A 13982-nucleotide genomic window follows, 5' to 3' on the forward strand; every position below is an offset into this window, starting at 1 on the left:
TAATTAAAAAAAAAAATCTTTCAAAAACTGTGTTCAGAACAGAATACAATACTTCAAATATGTGGTGAGACTATGGCAGAGTAGAGAAAGATTATTGCATCCCTTGTAATATTTATTTATCCTAGAGAAACAATCTTAAATGAACTACACAACCAGACTTAAAATGGCAATATGGTTCAAGTGTTTTGTATCTCTCCATGCAACTCATGGTGCTGTGTTCTGGGCACTATTATCAGAAAACAAATGGTAGAATTCAGTTTAATACCCACAAAGGTGCTTAAGCACTTATGAGAATCTAGTTCCCATAATATAGTAAAACCGTACTAGATAGTCTAACTGGAAATTCTTTCAATTTAAAAAATAAAATTGTTATTTCTAATGTGCTAAAGACTGGGTTAGTCTATTAAATAGCCTAAATATCTCTACCCATTATGACTTATAATGATTTACCAAGAAAATTTCTTTAAGCCTTTCCTATATACTTAAGGCATTCTTCTTTATGTTAGCTACTTATGAATATTTTCTTTATTAGATTGATAATTTTTAGGACCAAGGATAAAGTCTAATTTATATCTGCATCAAGACTTAGCACAATGTTTAATATAAAATAAAAGCTCATTAAATGTTTGTTGAAATATACTGTGGTAAGAGAATTAAGACTTAATGTGGACTTAAATCTAAATCTACTAACTTTTTATTATTTCCTAATTTTAACTATAAACAAATCATCTGACTTCTTGTGATTCAGTTTTGTTCATTATAGCAACTAATACCAAGAAGGGAAGTGACTTGTTCAGGGTCATACTAACATTTTGGGTTTATCTAAATAATCATATATTCTAATAAGATAAAAGAATGAATAAAATCATTCTGATCCAACTTATTTTTATAAGCTAATTACATATTCTTAGCTCCAGCTAAAACAACCTATTTGTTTTTTTCCTGTGTAAGACATTCTATTTCTCACCTCCACACTTCTGAACAGATTACACTCTTCCTCCTCTCTTATTTTTAGAACTCTTGGATCCCATCCCTTCAAACCACAATTCAAGTGCCACCTTCAAGAGTACTTTTTTGATTTAGCCAGTTGTTACTGATTTCCTTACATCCTTCAGTCACTATATATTTGTTTTGTGTATCCTGTTTATCCTTTATCAAGGAAGCACACTAAGGTAAGCATAGGGGGAATATATAGAAAAAATGAAAACAGTTCTTGCCCTCAATCTGTTTACATATACTATCTCTCCTTAGAGAGGATATATATATTCCTCAATGTCAGATGCAATCCCACCTTTGTACATGTTCCCCAGTGCCTAATACACAGTATAAGCTTAATGGTTGATTTATAAAAGATAATATGGGAATCCTGAAAAGGTTCCCAAATCTCTTTCCTAAATGATACCCATACCTAATCTCACCCTGTTATTAAAGCAGTTAATCCTATCAAATCAATGTGGGTGGTTGTATCAAATTGTTAACAAGTTCATTATATTGGAATTTAGTCATGATGTATATGTATTGATAAGGGCAATGTAGGTTAATAATATGCCGAGGAATGCATCAAAGAAATAATGGACAAATTTTCTGGATTAGCACTAAAAACTAGCATTACCAAATCAGAGGTCAGATAACTAATAGTACATATAATAAGTTGATACTAACAAAAAATAGTTCTAGGCCTAACTATAAAATAAGTCAATATAGTTACAGAGACTCTTAAAAGATCTCATTATATGAGCAGGACCAGGAAATCATTGTATACTTCAACAACAATACTATATGATGATCAATTCTGATGGATGTAGCCATTTTCAACAATGAGATGAACCAAATCAGTTCCAATAGAGCAGTAATGAACTGAACCAGCTACACCCAGCGATAGAACTCTGGGAGATGATTATGAGACACTATATAGAATTCCCAATCCTTCTAATTTTGTCCCCCTGCATTTTGGATTTCCTTCACAGGCAAATTGTACACTATTTCAAAGTCCGATTCTTTTTGTACAGCAAAACAACTGTTTTGACATGTATACATATATTGTATTTAATTTATACTCTAACATATGCCATGGGGGAAGGGGGGGAAATTAGCACAAAAGGTTTGGCAATTGTCAATGTGGTAAAATTACCCATGCATATATTTGGCAAATAAAAACTAATACTTTAAAAAAAATGTCTCATATTCTTCCCTTGAAAAAACTGGCTAACTCTACTCCTAATGGCACACAGATATCTATTTTTAAAAGGAAGAGATAAGGAAGATATCCAAATAAAGTCTCTCCTTAAAACTCTCTTATGCTTACCGCCTTGAGAAATCCCCAGAAGAGTTTTTTCCTTGAAGATTAAAGGGAATAACCATACAATATAGTAGTACAATAGTAAATGATTGTAGTAATATTATATTTGACAAATGTAAATATTTAAGCTCATGTAATTTTGGTTCAAAAATTTACCATTTGGTAAAAATTGTTGGGAAAATTGGAGTCTTACAGAAACTGGGTATAGATCAATATCTTACACTATTTACCAAAATGGATACACAATCTAAATATAAAGAGATAAGAAAACCAGACATGTAATACATTACTTATCAAACTTAGGAAAAGAACTTATAAACAAGATATAGAATTGTGAAATGTGAAATGGACAACGGTTTGCACAAATAAAATCAACATAGCTAAGATTAAAAGGTAAGCAGAAAATAGGGAGGATAATTTTATATGCAGATTCTCAGATAAGGTATCATATCTGAAATATATAGAAAATTATGTCCAATTTGTAAGGATATTAGTCATTCTCCAACTGATAATTGGTCAAAGGATATAACTGGGCATTTTTTCAATGAAGAAATCAAAACTACAGATAGTCATATGAAAAAATGCTCTAAAACAACTGATATGGGAATGCAAAATAAAACAAGTCTGAGATATCATTTCATACCTAAAACGATAGAAAGGGAAAATAACAAATGCTAGAGAGCGATATGGAAAAATTGGGACATTAATACACTGTTGGTGGAACTGTGAACTGATCCAACCATTTTGGAGAACAATCTGAAATTAATCCTGTGGAGTTTAAAAACTCTGTATATCTAGCAAAAAATATTCTGTATTAGATTTGTTTCCCAAGGTGAACAAAGAAAAAGGAAAAGAAATAAAATATTTATAGCAGCTTTCTTTGTCATAACAAAGAATTGGAAATTGAGGAAATACCTATCAATTGTAAAATGGGCATTCAAATTGTGGTATATGACTGTATGTATATGCTACTATGCTCTAAGAAATGATGAGCTGGTCGATTCTAGAAAAACAGGTTTTTATGAATAATATAAGAGCAAAGTGAGCAGAATCAAGAAAACACTATATATAGTAACAGCAATACTGTTTAAAGAGTAAATGTAAGTGAATAAATTATTCTGAGTTACATAAATATTCAAATCAACTACAAAGGATCTATGGAAGAAGAGAATCTAATATAATTATATATGCAAAAAAACCAATAACTCAAATCCTTAGGACAAACCATAAATCTCATGGTTCACACCAAAACTTGATCAAAAGATACATAAGTATTTAAGTAGAGAAGAAATACAGCACAATGAACAGAACTGATCTCACAGTCAAGATGGAGCAAGTTCTTTTAACAGATTGGGAGACTATCAATTACAAAGTTATTTTAAGGGTCAAGACGTATTTCTTCAGTATGCTGTAGTCAGCCCATCTTAGCTGTTTATCTGGACATCTTTTTATAGCAATGAAAAGATATCACTGGTATCAAATGAAATTGCATAGATCACATGGCTAGGACTACCCCTCTCACCTCTAATCCTTGCTTCCAACATGCAGGAGAGGATATTTTGGATATTTCTTACATACCAACTATATCTATCTGTCTTTCAGTATGTACCTTCTTAAGCCTTTTCTTTCAGGACAACTACAAGTGTCTGCCTTGTGCAATATGCTATAGATTACTCTTACAAGAAAACAGTAATCAAAGAAATATTTCTAAACATTTTTAAATGTTCCAAATATTTCTGCATTAGATATACACAATTTTAATGGAAATGCAAATGAAAAAGCATTTCTAATCAAGTTTAAGAACTTTTAAACATCAAAGAAGTCTTAATTGAAAATTAGAAACTTGAAACAAAATGTGAGCAAAACAATTTTAAACTGCAAATGGAATAGAAATGTTCTCAGTAATCTCATTTAGATGAGTTTCTAACAACTTTCAAAATAATATTTATTGGCAATAATTTTCTTTGACATCCACCTGATGTCAAAGAATCTAGCTAATCTAATATATCTGATTAAGTGCTTTTTTAAAAAAAAGGTTTATTAAATGTTTTTCTTTCTTTTTTATATTACAAATATTTACAGATTACTTCCTTTCTGTAAGAGATTTCTTGCAATGATGTAAAACAGTTAAGTAACATTAATGATGTGGTGAACTCATCTTCAAGTATATTCAACATTTCATACCTGTAGTATCTATTTTTAAAAAATGCAATAATTCTATTTTCTCTCCCCCCACTTCCATTTAAAAAATAGAAACAAATTTTTATAACAAGTATGTTTTGTCAAGCAAAACAAATCCCTCAAAATTCATTCTCTCTCTCTCCCTCAACATATTTACACCTATATGTATGTATCTGTCTCCCAACATATTTACACCCATACATATATTAACACTTACTGAAATTTTTAACAAATTGCCTGCTGTCTCAATTTGAAAGGCATAGGGAAGAGGGAGAGAGAATTTAGAATTCAACTTTTTAAAAACCTAATGTTAAAAATTTTCCCTATATGTTATTAGAAAAAATAAAATATTATTCGAAAAAACAAATGAAATGCTGAGTTAAGTTATGTTATATGAATATGATGTGATGCTTTATTGTGTTATAAGAAAGCATGGAAAAAAGGAAAAAGATGATTTTTAAAACTTGTAAAAAAAAAAAAAAGACAAATTGATACAAAGTGAAGTGGTCACAACAAAAAGAACAATGTATTCTACAACATATATATCATAAAAATGAACATTTTTGAGAGCTTTTAAAAACAGATGAAGAAAATGAGCAGAAAAAGAACAATTTGTACAATAACAACAACATAAAAAGCAAATTGTGAAAGAGCTATAACTTCTATGCTACACTAATCTGTTAGTGAAGATGCTAAGCTATAACCATTGTCAAGGGAAAAACATGAGAAAATGAAGAATGTGAAACAGCATATGATAGAAAATCAGAATAGCTGACTTTGTCTTACCTGGTCATTTTCTTCATTCTCAAAAGCAAAATCAGGCTGAATTGCTTCATTTTCTAAATTTGTGCTAGCCAATGTTTCAGAGCAGTCTCTGTTACTCTCACTAGCATTAATATCACCAGCAATAGCATCCCTAGTAACAAAGATGATAAAAAGACTACATGATTAAAAAAAAATTTAAACAGGCATACATTTGTGTGTAACTGTACTCTGTAGGCTAAAAAGGCACATAGTTTGCTAAACCATTTGGAAATATTTTGAAAATTATTTAGAAGCTATTCTAACTGCAAGTAAACAATAACTAAGAGTCAAAAGTTATTCTAATTTTGCATTCACAACATGAATAGACAAAAAAAATCAATTATTAGTAACTGAAATTGACAAAAGAGTGTAAAAATTTATATTATATTCCTCTATGAAATTAGTCAGAATGGCTAGTTACTACAGACTTGCCTTAATTATTAATAAGGTGGCATAATGAAGAGGGTACCAGACCCAGAGTCCTCAAGATCAGAGTTCATATCCTGTCTTACTCACTAAGTATATATAATGGTGGGTAAATCATATATGTCTTAGTTTCTTCATCTGTAAAATGAGGATGATAATAATAACAGCTGCCTCCCAGGGGTGTTGTGAGGATAAAATGAGATAATATTTTCATAGCTTTTTGCAAAAGATAAAGCATGACATAAATTATAATTATTGGTAATATTACTTAAAATGGGCTTGAAATATCTTGGACTATTTCAAGACAATATGCCAACTTCTTTTCTATACAAACATAACAGTGCAAAAATGCCACCGATAGTACACATGATTTGCTTTATCAATTGACTGGTCCAACAATGAGAGGCATGTTGTAAACATAAATGTGCACATTGACTTACTAGAATAAATTAAGCACTTTTACCATGAACAAAACAAAATGTCCTAAGAACTCTGTTTCTAGTGTATCCTTTGGAAGATAATTTCCACAAGCAAACTTTTTGATATCTGTACTCTCATATTCAATCTATGTTATCAAAAAAAAATTAATGTGGATTGCTCTTTTTATCTTTCAATATTTCTCAGCTTTAGCTCACACTTAAATTGCTGCTTATCATATAATCCACATTTAGTTCTTATAATAATACCTCATGAATCGATTTTTAACATTATTTTTAATCTCAGAACCATAACTTCAGAACTAGAAAAAAAGCTCAGAGGCCTAAAGCCTCTGTGAATTTCTCCCAGTCTTTTCAATTGGTATGCAATATTTATTAGAGAGGACAAATATTGTACTCCTCCACAGTAAAATTCTACAAAAGATAGCAATGACAAGACACTGCTAAGAAAAAAAAAAAAAATTACCTTTTGCTTTTAAATAAAATGGGTTGAGTTTGGTAAATTTAAGCAGAAATTTTAAAAATAAAAAACTAAATTTCACATTAAAGCCAGCTTTACATTCCTGCAGTATAAAAAAATAAACAGTTTCTTACTGGTTATTAGATCCTTCTCCATCACAATTTATATTTTTTGCTTCATTATTATGCCCCACACCATGCTGTTGTAAATTCTTTAGATCATGATCTATGCTGCTCTGCAGATCAAAAAGGTGCTGTTCCACAGCTGCTCTAATGGTTCTTTCTAAAATGCTACAAAAGAGAGAATGTGTTTTAAGAAAAAATTGCCACAATGTAACATTAAAACATACCTAGTAAGTTTTTAAAGTAAAGGTTGTAAAGTTGGATGGAGCTCAGGAGAGAAATGAGAGCTTGATGTGGAATTTAGAATTCTTCTGTACAAAAATAACAATTAAACCAGGGCAGCTAGTGATACAATGGATAGAGCACCAGCCCTTGAATCAGGAGGACCTGAATTCAAATTTGACCTCAGACACTTGACAATTACTGGCTGTGTGATCCCTGAGCAAGTCGTTTAACTCCAAGTGTCTCAGCAGCCCCCCTCCAAAAATAAAAAAAAAAAAAAAAAGTAATGAGATTACTTGGGGAAAACAAAATATAGAAAATATGATACAAATGACACATATAAACAGACAATATTACTATTACCTGAGAGGAAAAAGAGTAATCAGTATGACATACTGTCTTTGAAAACTTTTTGGCTCCATTACCTTTGAACTGATTTAGAGAGAACACTGAAATTGAGAGTCCAAAAGAACCAAATAGAAAATTCCACCTCAGATACTTAAGTAACTCTATAATTCTAGGCTGGTCATTTAACTCCTCAGCCTCAGTTTCCTCATCTATTAAATGGCAATATAAATATCAATAGCATTTATTTCTCAAGATTTTTGCGAAACAAATACATTTTTGTGTATAAAGTACTTTACAGACCTCTAAGTACAACATGTCAGCTGTAATGAAAATTATGAAATGTGACCAAATAGATAAAGTTGTCCAAGTAAAAGATGTTAAAAAATACCATTTGGTTGGTGGCTGTTGTTCTTCGTTCTCAAAAACCAAAATGACCTCATTATGCTAAATTAGAATCAAGTTAATATGTCTAACTGACTGATCAAACCAATACAAGTTCAGAATTCTCTGCCACAAGTCAGACACAAATAATCCCTTGAACATTTGCAATACATTCTCTAACTCTATGCATCTCCTGTTTTTTCTGAGCTTCTTCAATTCTGCTTTATGCATAGCACAGCACCTCTTCTGATGAGGGCACATCATACTGGGTGTGCCAGTATTTCCCATGTCATACAATCAATTCTAAAGCTCTGAAGAGAGCCCTTGAGAGTATTCTTGTATCCCTTTTTCTGACCATCTTGTGAGCGGCTGCCCTGTGTGAATTTACTATTAAATAATCTTTTTGGCAAAGGTACATTTGACATTCAAAAAAATGTGGCCAGCCCAACAGAGCTGTGCTTTCTGCAGTAAGATATGAATGCAAGGCAGTTTAGTTTAAGAAAGGATATCAGTGTTTGGTACCTTATCTTATCATGTAATCATCAGAATCTTCCTAGAACAATTCAAATGGAAGCTATTCAGTTTCCTGGCAAATCAATGGTATATTCTCCAGATTTCACAAGCACACTACAATGAGGTCATTTTGATAGTCTAATACCTTCCTCTCCCAAACTTTCCTTCAGAGCCTCACAAACATGAATGGAAATGCATGTGTCAATGTGTACATCCCTAGAAAGTATATTGCCAAGGTAGGTGAGCTTATCCACCACATTCAAAACTCTTCCATTTGCTATAATTGATGGTTCCACATAAGTAGCGTGTGGTACCAGCATACTACTGTGATAGTCACCCTGATAATTCATTCCTTATTCAATCAGGAAAATTCAATTAAAGGTATGAAAAAAATTTTTACTCATATCCCACAGACATTCTTTAAAGTAAGCATGTCTAAAACTGAACTCATTTCTTGTTGCTCTCTCCTACATATACTCCATTTTTCTTCCAACTTTCCCAATGCTGTTGAAGGCACCATCTTCCTTTCAGTATTTTGAATTTATAATCTTGACTCTACTTATGATGCTTCATTTTTCTTTATTCCACATATCCACTCAGTTGCTGAATCTTGCTGTTTTTCCTTCATATCTCTTGAATCCAATCCCTCTCCACTCACATAACTACCATCTCAGTCCAGATCCTAATTACCTCTCATTTAGATTATTATAACTTCTTAATTTGTCTCCCTGTCTCAAATCTCTCAAAACTTGCATTGAAGATTGCCCAAACTAACACTGATGGTTTCCTAGTAACTCTAAGATGAAATACAAACTTTATTCTATTTACCTTGTAAAGCTCTTCAACCTGGCCCCAACATAACTTTGTAGCCTTGCTAGTTATTATTCCCCCTCCCACATTCCGCAATCCAGCCAAATGGCCTGTTTTTTCACTGAAAATACATTATCTTTTTAACCCTATGCCTTTTCACTGAACATACCCCATGCCTGGAATATATTCCTCTTCATTTAGAAGGCAGTTCAGATACCATTTTCTACATAAATCCCTTCTTGATTTCTCTAACTTTGTTTTCTTCCTCTCTCAGTTCCTAGTACTTAAAGTATTTTGTGAGTATATATGTATATGCACTTATTAAAAAAATCTAAAAATTGTGTATAATTTTATATATTTTAGTTATTATCTAGAATTGTGATAATTACTAATTACTTACATGTCATAAAATTTTATATAATGTTTTGATGTAAAGTAAAGGCAATAATCAACCCATTACCTTCAACTTTTAAGGAGAAAACACTGAAATAAATTACTTGCAATCTAACAATATAACATATATAACAACAAATAACAAATATGCTACTTACTCTGCAGAGGCTGGCAAGATATTGATGGGAGTTATATGAGCACTGTAATCAAAGAAAGATTATTTTTTAAAATTAAAATAATAACAGTTTAGTGAATAAAGTAATATACATCCTCACCAATAAGGAAAATACATTAAATCAAGAATGTTTTCAAAAAATTATTATATTAATACTTTTTTTCAGAATCTAACTGGCTAAAGACATGCAACAACAGATAGACACATAAACGGACCTGTCCCTTCAATGTGCAAAATAAACTTACCCTTTACCTATTTGCATATTGAATAGATATATAACAGAAAATCAAATAGTTTGATTCAAGACTATAATTAGGAAAAATTCACTAAGATGATAAAAAAGGTATGATTATAGATTTTCTAAGATAACTTTTAGAATCTGATCATATCTTACTATTTGCTTTTTTTCTTCAACCACCATATGTATTTCCTTCAAAGGAACGCAATACAATTATTCCAACTCTCCTTCATTCAAGTGCCAAAAGATCACAGATAGATGACAAGATAACCATACCTCCATTACAAGACTTCAGTTATCAGCTGAGTCAAATCCAGCATATTCATCTACCTTAATGTTAACAAAGGTTCTGCCTTGCAAGTTACTTTCAATCTCGCCATCATCCCCTCCCCCCATCCACACATCATAGTTAGATGTAGCATCGCTCTGTAACTGTCAGGCAGGTAGTGAATATTCATTAAACATACCTAATATATGCCTGGCCTGCAAAAAACTGTAAAGTGACTTGAGAGAAATAAGGCTTAGATCAACATCTCATAAAATATAGCGGAATGAACTTTACATGGATAAACAACCTAAATATAAAAGTTATATCATGAACAAATTAAAGGAAAATGGGAAAAGACATCTTTCACAGATATGGATAGAAAAAGAGAACCTAATCAAAGGGAGAAAAATGATCACAAGAGATGGTGAAAATAAATGCTTCTCCCTAAAAATCTGAACAGGCTTTGCACAAAATCAGTACACTAAAAAGAAGAAAGAAAACAGTTACTAAACAAGGGAACACAGGAAATCTTTTGCTGCAATTTTAAAAAATAAAGATCTGATATAAAACACACATACACACACACAGCACTTTCCAACAGAATAAAAGGATATGAACAGATAGTTAAAAGGCAGAAATCTAAGCTATGGACAACCATATGAAAAAATGTTCCAAATAATTAATAATTAAAATACATTTTAAAATAACTCAGATTTTACCTCAAACACATTAGATTGACAAAGATGATTTTTTAAAAAGAAATATGGTAGGTAATTGTGGAAGGACTATGGGAAGACAGGCACAATAATCCGCTATTAGCAGAAATTAGCTTTATTATAGTTGTGAACTGATTGTCCTTCTAGAGCACTTGAGAACTGAATAAAGAATTGAAAATTGAGAGAATGTCCATCAACTGATGAATGACTGAACAAGGTAGATATAGGAATATAATAGAGTATTACAGTTCTGTAAGAAATAAGCAGAAAGATTTCAGAAAAATTTTAAAAAGACTTACAGGAAATGATGTTGAGTGAAATGAGAACCAGGAGAATACTATATATATAGTAACAGTAATATTGTGAAATGATCAACTGTGATATTCTCAGCAATTTTCAGCAATGATTCAAGACAACTCCAAAAGATTCATGATAGAAAATGCTACACACATCCAAAGAATCATGTGGTTTGAATACAGATAGAAGCATACTAATTTTGTTTTTTTTCTAATTTTTGTTTTTTTTTTTGTGGTTTGTTCTATTTCTTCTTTCACAACATGATTTAATGTGGAAATATGTTTAACCTGACTGCATTATCTATAACTTTTATCAGAGTGCTTACCCTGTAGAGGAGGCCAGGGAGATAAGAAATTTGGAATTCAAAAATCTTATAAAAATGAAAGTTGAAAACTTATCCTTAAGTATAATTGAAAAAAATAGTTTACAAAAAAAAAAAAAAAAAAAAAAAAAAAAAGATTTGGCTCCCCAGAGTCACTAAGCTACATAATATTTTTGGATCAATGAGGTCATTACTAGTCATATTTGCCCAAAAGACCAAATAAATCTTTAAAGGACTTATATGTACCAAAAAAATACTTATAGCAGCATTTTTTTGTTGTGGCAAAAAACTAGTAACTAAGAAAGTGTCCATTATTGGGGAATGACTGAATATAAGCTGTGGTATGTTAATGTAATGTAATATTACTGTGCCATAAGAAATGACAAGAAATGGCAACATCAGAGATAAGGGAAAACCACTTGGAAAAGACTTTTAATATCTCTAAAATGACCAACTATAACTCCAGAACATAGATGGTGAAATATCCTAAAAAAGATAATATCCTAATAAAGATGGATTCAAGATATAGAATGAGACATATTTTGGGGACATCAGCAATGCAGGGGATTTATTTTAACTACAAAAATTTGTTAAAATTTTTGGCTCTTTTTTTTTTCTTTTTTAAATGGCAGAAGGCTGGGGAAATAAGGTAAAAGAAAAACAAGGAAGCTGTCAGTGGCTAACAAAAATAACAAAAAGGAGGATGATCATGTTTTCAAGTACCCAGGAAAACAGAAAGAATGTCAGAAGTAAACAAGGAAAAGCATAATACCTCTCAAAGTTTTGTGATTAATATTATCTACTCAAAAGGAAAAGTATATATAGTAAGACATTCACACATAATCCTTTTTTCCTGTTCTATTTTGTTCATGAAAATTCAAAATGACAATTTAAAAAAGAAAGTTGCTATCAACTATGAAATGGAATATGAATAAAATGGAATATTACTGCATTATGAGAATGAACAAAAAAGGATGGATCCAGAAAAATCTGAAGATTTTGTATGAACTAACAGTGTGAAATGAACAGAATAGAATACATCAATATTATAAATAAAATAGCTCTGAAAAAACGCTAATCAATGCAATGAGCAATCACAACTCTGAAAGATCGACAAAATAGTATTTTCTTACTTCTTCATGGGGTAGAAATATAAATGCAGAATAAGAAACTTTCATATATACCTAAGAATTTTTTTTTTGGTCTTGACTATATTTGTTACAAGAGAAGGCTTATATTTTCGAAGACTTCTAGAAATGAGATGAAGTACAGGGTAGTGATATTATTGTTTCTTATAACTCATAACAAAAAAGACAATCAATGAAATATTTTAAAACTACAAAGAAAGTAGAACCAAGTTTAGAAGGGGACACAGTCAAGCAGAATAATGTGCTACTAACATGTTACATTTCAGACATACTTTTAAAAAAGATATATGCAAATATATTCATTTCATATACAATCCTTTCTGCTGGCCTTCTTTATTAATAAAAAGTTCACAATTTGCTGATGATTTTCTAAATTCACAATATTTTTAATTTTTAAAAAATAATGATTCTAACGGTTTATAATGGCTTAAATGTGTCTCCCCACATGAGTAAAACGTTTCCTTTTATAGATGGTCATTTAGCTGACAGGATAGGTTTCTCACTTTTTTATACTTAACTTACTTTTTACTAAAAAATATATAGTACATATATTTGAAATTTATAAGTAAAACTGAAAAGATGACAAACAATATTAAACAGCTTAGCTTCAAATAACGTGGTAAAAATAACACATAGAAGTAACTTTTTCCTCCTTACTTTCAAAGGCTTTTTTTTTAAGCAATTTTAGTCAATGGTTTTACAAAACAATTTTACTTTTAAAAAAACTTACAACATGAATAAACAAATACCTAAGAGACAACAAATGTGGAAAAGAAATACCCATGCTAAATAAAAATTACAAATTTAACTACACCAGCCCAAGAAAGTCAAAGTTCAAGTTCACTTTACATTACAACTGTCTAGGTTAAAAAAACATGCTCCAGTAGTTAGAGAAAGTAACTAGAATAAGCATATTGGAAGTCTATTTTAGGACCCAATGACTTATTGCTTATGCTACATAACTTAACTCCCACATGTCTTGATCACAAAATGGGCAAAAAAAAAAAAAAAACTGAATTCTGAATTCTCTGAATGCTTAATAGTGACTAGGAATCAAAAGATGAGGTCTAGACCCTGCTCAAGTTCTAGCAAAGTTCTAGCAAGTTCTGAGCAAATCATTTCACCTCTGAGTCTCAATTTCATCACCTGTTGAGCAGGAATAAGACCACCTGCCCAACCAACTTTATAGGAATGCTAAGATCAAATGAAATAAGATAGGTGAGGGCACAGTGCTAAAAATAAACTTCTTATGCATATGTAAGGTATTGTTTATGATTACTATTTTAGGATGTTGTGAAATTAAAGTAAAAAGTTCTCAAAGATCATCTAATGAAACATGTCAAGAATTTATCCTGATTACTAACACCACTGATTCTATGTAGTAAAATTCTGAAAGCCTTAACATTTACAAGTCCTGCTTAG

The 13982-nt window shown here is 30.9% G+C and overlaps 1 protein-coding gene across 11 annotated transcripts in view; it reads right to left on the bottom strand.

The window, feature by feature from the left end:
• FAM13B (family with sequence similarity 13 member B) overlaps nucleotides 1-13982 on the bottom strand; it is a 155594-nt gene that overhangs the window by 21296 nt on the left and 120316 nt on the right. For all 11 annotated transcript variants that reach the window (XM_074291409.1, XM_074291408.1, XM_074291406.1 and 8 more), the window contains 3 exons: nucleotides 9555-9596; nucleotides 6742-6897; nucleotides 5267-5396 (listed from right to left, as the gene is read on the bottom strand). In XM_074291409.1, the coding sequence (XP_074147510.1) occupies nucleotides 5267-5396; nucleotides 6742-6897; nucleotides 9555-9596 (328 nt within the window). The remainder of the gene's footprint in view (nucleotides 1-5266; nucleotides 5397-6741; nucleotides 6898-9554; nucleotides 9597-13982) is intronic.

This window comes from Sminthopsis crassicaudata, chromosome 2, assembly GCF_048593235.1.
Source record: "Sminthopsis crassicaudata isolate SCR6 chromosome 2, ASM4859323v1, whole genome shotgun sequence".
NCBI classification, from domain to species: domain Eukaryota; kingdom Metazoa; phylum Chordata; class Mammalia; order Dasyuromorphia; family Dasyuridae; genus Sminthopsis; species Sminthopsis crassicaudata.